We start from the raw sequence: 5,355 nt of genomic DNA, 5'->3' as shown, positions 1-5,355 counted from the left end.
GCATATAAGAAATTATAAAGTGGGGTTTAGATACAAATAATAAGAATTGTATGCATATAAGGAATTATAAAGTGGGGTTTAGATACAAATAATAATAATTGTATGCATATAAGAAATTATAAAGTGGGGTTTAGATACAAATAATATAATTGTATATGTACATTATTACACACCCCAAGCCTTTCATATCTGAGTTTTTTATTCAGAAACCCTAAAATCATAGAATTGTGTGCTTATACACACCCCCAAGCCCTTCATATCTGAGTTCTTTATTCAGAAACCCTAAAAACAAATATACAGTAAAATCCCCAAGAAAAAACAGTGGAGTGGAGAGGGAGAGAGAGCTTCTTCTCTTTCCTTCTTCCTTACTCCCCATATTTACTCCCTTCCGCTCAGCTCGAGACATCGATCTTCAGATTTTGCTCTCTGTGGATCCCCCCTCAAAATCCCAGGTAAAATTTCTTCTTGTTTCTGCTCTGAATTTTGAACACCCGGTTTTGATTTTATTTTATTTTTCCATTTTGACGCTTGATTCATATTTACGGTAATATTAGCAATCATGTATGGTTCACATTATAAGTGATGTATCAATTTTCATTTTGATGTAAGGCGCTAATAATATTCAATGGAAGGGTGAAAGGAATGACAAAATCATTGAACATTTATATGTGTCATGGACACTGATGTCCATGTGTGTGAATGAATTGTCCATTTTGTTGATCCTTTGCTGCCCGAAGGCTCGGAATATGGTGGGAATCTGTCATGATGATCGCAGTGTCCAATCTGCTCTGTATTTTGGTTGGACACTACAATGCCGACACACTCACTGGAGTGATTCCTGACAAGGTCATCGAAGACTTCTGGCAATCGCATCCGATAAAAGATATATTAAGCCAGAGGGAAATAGAAAGAGGGCATAGAAACAATATACTATCTTACAAGATTTTGCAAACCTCTCCAATTCGAATGAGATTGAATGTGGACATCATCCTGTGATGATTCCCCAATTCCAATTGTTTCCAGATCAAAAACCTCAGATTCGTATGCCTCGACTGGAGAAGCTCTCATGCTATTTTTCATTGGTCCCACTGATGCCAAACTCTTCCTCTGTTGTCTTGATTTTTAAAATCCACAAGAAAACTACAAATCCACGAAATATCACAATCTCAATATTGTGCAAGCTACCATTACATGCGTTCGATTATAATAGGTGAGAGTATGGTGCTCATAAGATTTGATAATGAAGGTGTTAGCTATGATTGATAGCATAATGTATCCCTCTACATAGATGCAATGGTGATGTGGTCAAACCATTTAGTCTCCCTGTTGTGCTTATGTTTGATAAATTCCCGTATGGTGCTACTATGCTAATGTAATATGAAGAACGCAACACCAATGGTTGTAATGGAGGATATGCTAGCCTAAACTGTGACAGGCTAAAGGCTTGCGTGTTGGAATCCAATTCCATATCTTTGCCACTATGATGACAATCTTGCATGTCCCTTGAGGTTATGTAAACATGGGCTTCAATGCTCAACCCTAATGTGTCAAAATGGGGAAGAATTTCAATCTCTCTCAAATCCAAAATTTCTGGCCTCTGTGTTTAAAGATAATAAAGATAATCCCTTTCATGAAAGGAGTTAGCTTTCTTATATAGGCTCGAACCCTAGGCCCCTGTCTATTTCACGCTTGACTGCTTTATTATAATAGGTCAAAGTGATGAAACTCTCTAAAAGTTACCTCTCGCCGTAGGATTGAGATTAGCTCAATCCTCACCTTTCATTCCTTAGGAATTAGCCCACATCCAACCCTAAGGTTAGAGAACTATGGTTTCAATTATGTTCACCTTCTATATAAGGTTTGAAATGGTGAATTGGCGATTCCTTAGATTATTTCATTTAAGGTCATGATGAAGGACATGGCTTACGATAATCAACTTTAATCGTGCTGCTGAGCATTTAATTGGGAAGTTATATGATTATTCAAATACTTGATCATGTCTCTTCAATGCAAATACAATACCGATTGTGGCTACAACCATCTCTCTCTCTCTCTCTCTCAATATCAGTGCTCACTCTCTTCCAATGCTCACTCTTCTATCATATTCAAGTAAACCTTTAACTACCCCTACAAACATTTTTCTCTCAATAAAAATGTGGATTTTAAACCGCAATCTTCATCTCTTAGTGAAATGGGCCTGTTCATTTTCAGGTTAGTTCGGTATGTCCAATGTTAAAGCTCCAACGGAAGTGGAAGTCTCTGATAAAGCATTTAAACTGGTATGTTCCTGCACTACTTACCATGCAAACCCGTTGAAACCCAACTCTCAAAAGAGTTTTTAAGATGTATGAAAATGGAAAGAAGAGATTTAAAGGATGGCTTGTCCTCATTTTTTGAGTGCATAACCAAAAGGCTCTGGGTTCAAGCCTCCAATGGATGGATATGATATGTGGAGGGACACCCATGTTTGTTATTGAAAACCATCTGTGTTTCTGTGATGTGGGATTTGAGCCCATGAATGTTCAACAAGCCCTCCTAGGAAACTGCAGTTGACTGTAAAAAGCATGCTAGGAAGCCATAAAAACACTTCAAAGTGGGACCTTGTATGCCGAGAGAAATGAATGATCCAGCAGTCTTCATGAGAAGAAAAGAAAAGCACCTCTAAGCAGGCTTTTAAAACCTCTCAGTGAGCATTCTCGAATCTTGATCTAATCATCATGAAGAAAAATTATAGAAGTTTCTTTCTTTGTTCGGCTAGCATGAATTTTGATAACTCATCATCATACTTTAGGCTATTAGTCTGCCATGTACCTCTAACTGGAGGCTCCTAAAACTCTCCTCTTTTCCATGTTGCATGATATGATAATAGCTAGAAAAAAGAAATTGCTGAGCCTTGAATTCTCTGGAATCAAGAGGTCCTTTGATTGAACATGAGAACATGATTGTCGTTAATAAGTTAAGGTTTGAAAGTGAACAGATTAATGTGTATGAAGATGATTTATTGGTGTGTAAAGAATGATTTAAGAGATATGGAAGGGCATGAGGGAAATGTATGAAAATATCCATGTCAATACATGGAAATTGACCCAAGAGCGCTATAAACGAATCCTTATTATAAGCATGAATTGATCAAAAGCTTCAATGGAACCTAGAAAAGTGAAATGGGTTTTGTAAGCTAAATGGAATTTGGATAAAAATTGATAGGCAAACAAAAGAAGGGAAGAAGAAAAGAAACTGTAGTTGTGAATTCATTTGGTAAGAAGCATGTTTTATATTTTAGGCACCCTGTGTTCTTTTCATGCCGTCTTATGGGCATTGGATACAATTAAATTCTCTCTTAATGCTGATGGTTCTTCTAAGGCAAAAGATTGGGTGAATAAAATGAACAATGGTAGTGATGGTGGTAATGAAGAAGTGGAAGGCCATGAACCAATATTAGATATACGACCAAGCAGGTAAAAATATCTTCATCAATGCCACATTCCTTTAGTGGATATGTTTGGTGCTTTATTATATGCATGCAATCAAATGTGGAGGGCTTTGTTTACTCTTTCAGATTAGGTTTGGGGGCAAAGTTTGTTCCACATTCAAAAATTAATGCTACAGTAACTCCTATTGAAAAGAAGCTTAGAGCAAAGCTTCAAACTTCAAAGACAAGTAAGGATCTTATTCCATGCAAAGCTCATACGAGGACGGATAAAAGTAGCGAAGCAAATGTCAAGCATGATGTTTCTGAGGGAGAGGAAGATAGCAAATCATTGTGTTTTAGCAAGAAAAATACTTCAAAATCTTCAAAGGCTCATCTGATACAAGAATTCCAAAAAAGAGGAAAGAAACGGAAAAAAACGATGATAAATAATTATTGAGATGGAAACTTTCTTATGAAAATGTATCTGTCTATATCTTGATGTAAGTAAAATATTAATTTTTCCTTTCCCCGATATTAAGGGTTCCTTATTTAAGGAGTACCAATTGAATTAAAGATTTCACAAAACAGTATGCGTGATAAATTGGGTTCATGAAAGAAAAAAGCTGACATCGCAAACTTGCTAGTTTATTTTAATAAAATTGTGCAATAATCTTATTAGTTTGCATCATAATTGATTGGTTCTGGCTAGTTAGACTGCATAGTAATATTAAAATCAGGATACATCGTTTCAATAAAGTCTTTTGTACATTTAGAAGTGAGGATCAATACTCCTTGTCATGTTTGATTGTTACTTCTGCAGAAGAGAGATAAATAGATAGATTTTGTTATTGTACTCCGGGTCAAATATTACTTGAACTAAAAGCGGAAGTGAGTAGTAATACTTGATGATGTTGAAGTTGAATTTGATTTATTATTGTCCTCTGAGGTCAAATATGACTCGAGGAACGGAAAGTGGGAGTATATGTTGAAGATGAACTATATGAAACATTTTTCACAAAGTATATGTGGAGGTGAGTAGTGACTCTCTACATTGATTTTATGAATGAATTTTCAATGCAGCAAATTGCAATTGCAATCTCACCTACACCCACACACATAGACATCAACAATCACTCACCATCTTTTTCCTTGTCAACACAAAGAAAGAGGGTAAAACAATTGTCATGTCTTCATCCGCTTTTGTAACATAAACAACAAAAGCAAATGATGATAAACTTGATTAAGAGACTAAGAGACACTCCAAAAGAGCTACAACCACTAGCCCAAAAAGTTAAGATTGAGACTTAAAAGTTTTGTCTTAATGTAAGTTTAACTTAAGTAAATAATTAAGGTTATAACTAATGAGATATTAAAGAAGGCTTAAGCTCTAGTTGAATTCTACTAAAACTTTTACAATTCCATTGGGCCTTTTCATAGTGAGTGATCAATGGGTGTTCGAGGACTGGTTGTTGGGGTGGAAGGTCAGAGTGGAGAAAAGTGGTCCAGGTGTGAGTACTTGAGGTTGGGAGAGGAGGGAAGCCTAGGCGAGGAGAGCATTAATATTGGTGCAAAGGAGCATTAGATGAGTGGTTGGTCATTGAAGGGCATTGGTCCAATGAAGGAAAGCTTGTGGGGTGCAATAAAACCATTGGATCATACAATTTGATTGGAAGCATGGTAAGCAAGGATGGAGCATAGTTTGACCATATATTTGAAGTCACATTGGTGATGGGAGGGAAGGATGCTAACCTGTAGCCACAAGCTAGTTGTTTGATGCAATGTGCGGCCTTTGTTGAGGTCAAACCTTAGACTCCACTTGGGAAGATTGTGCTTGTGAAAGCATGGGTGATCATATCACTTGTAGAGAGTAGGATGTGAAGTAGGTGGAAGAAATGGATGGTGCTCCAAATAGTTGGATCCAGGACATCCAAGTGGAGATTTGTGAA

The 5,355-nt window shown here is 36.7% G+C and overlaps 1 protein-coding gene across 5 annotated transcripts; it reads left to right on the top strand.

Annotated features, from left to right (window-relative positions):
- The first annotated feature begins 245 nt into the window (after nucleotides 1-245).
- On the top strand, nucleotides 246-3,941 carry LOC147857285 (uncharacterized). Of its 5 annotated transcripts, none has more exons than XM_087328394.1 (4): nucleotides 246-452; nucleotides 2,212-2,279; nucleotides 3,361-3,455; nucleotides 3,557-3,941. In XM_087328394.1, the coding sequence occupies exons 2-4, from the start codon at nucleotides 2,223-2,225 to the stop codon at nucleotides 3,864-3,866; spliced, it is 462 nt and encodes a 153-aa protein (XP_087184520.1). In that variant the 5' UTR covers nucleotides 246-452; nucleotides 2,212-2,222; the 3' UTR covers nucleotides 3,867-3,941. The 5 variants fall into 5 exon arrangements, with proteins under 5 accessions (XP_087184520.1, XP_087184521.1, XP_087184523.1 ...); XM_087328395.1 differs by lacking the exon at nucleotides 246-452 and adding an exon at nucleotides 1,186-1,210; XM_087328397.1 differs by lacking the exon at nucleotides 246-452 and having other exon boundaries at nucleotides 2,206-2,279; nucleotides 3,368-3,455.
- Nucleotides 3,942-5,355: the final 1,414 nt, after the last annotated feature.

This window comes from Azolla caroliniana, unplaced genomic scaffold (assembly GCF_043228905.1).
Source record: "Azolla caroliniana isolate FFs.n. ecotype wild unplaced genomic scaffold, voAzoCaro1.0.p SCAF_12, whole genome shotgun sequence".
NCBI classification, from domain to species: domain Eukaryota; kingdom Viridiplantae; phylum Streptophyta; class Polypodiopsida; order Salviniales; family Salviniaceae; genus Azolla; species Azolla caroliniana.
This window is presented reverse-complemented; position numbering and strand designations above follow the sequence as displayed.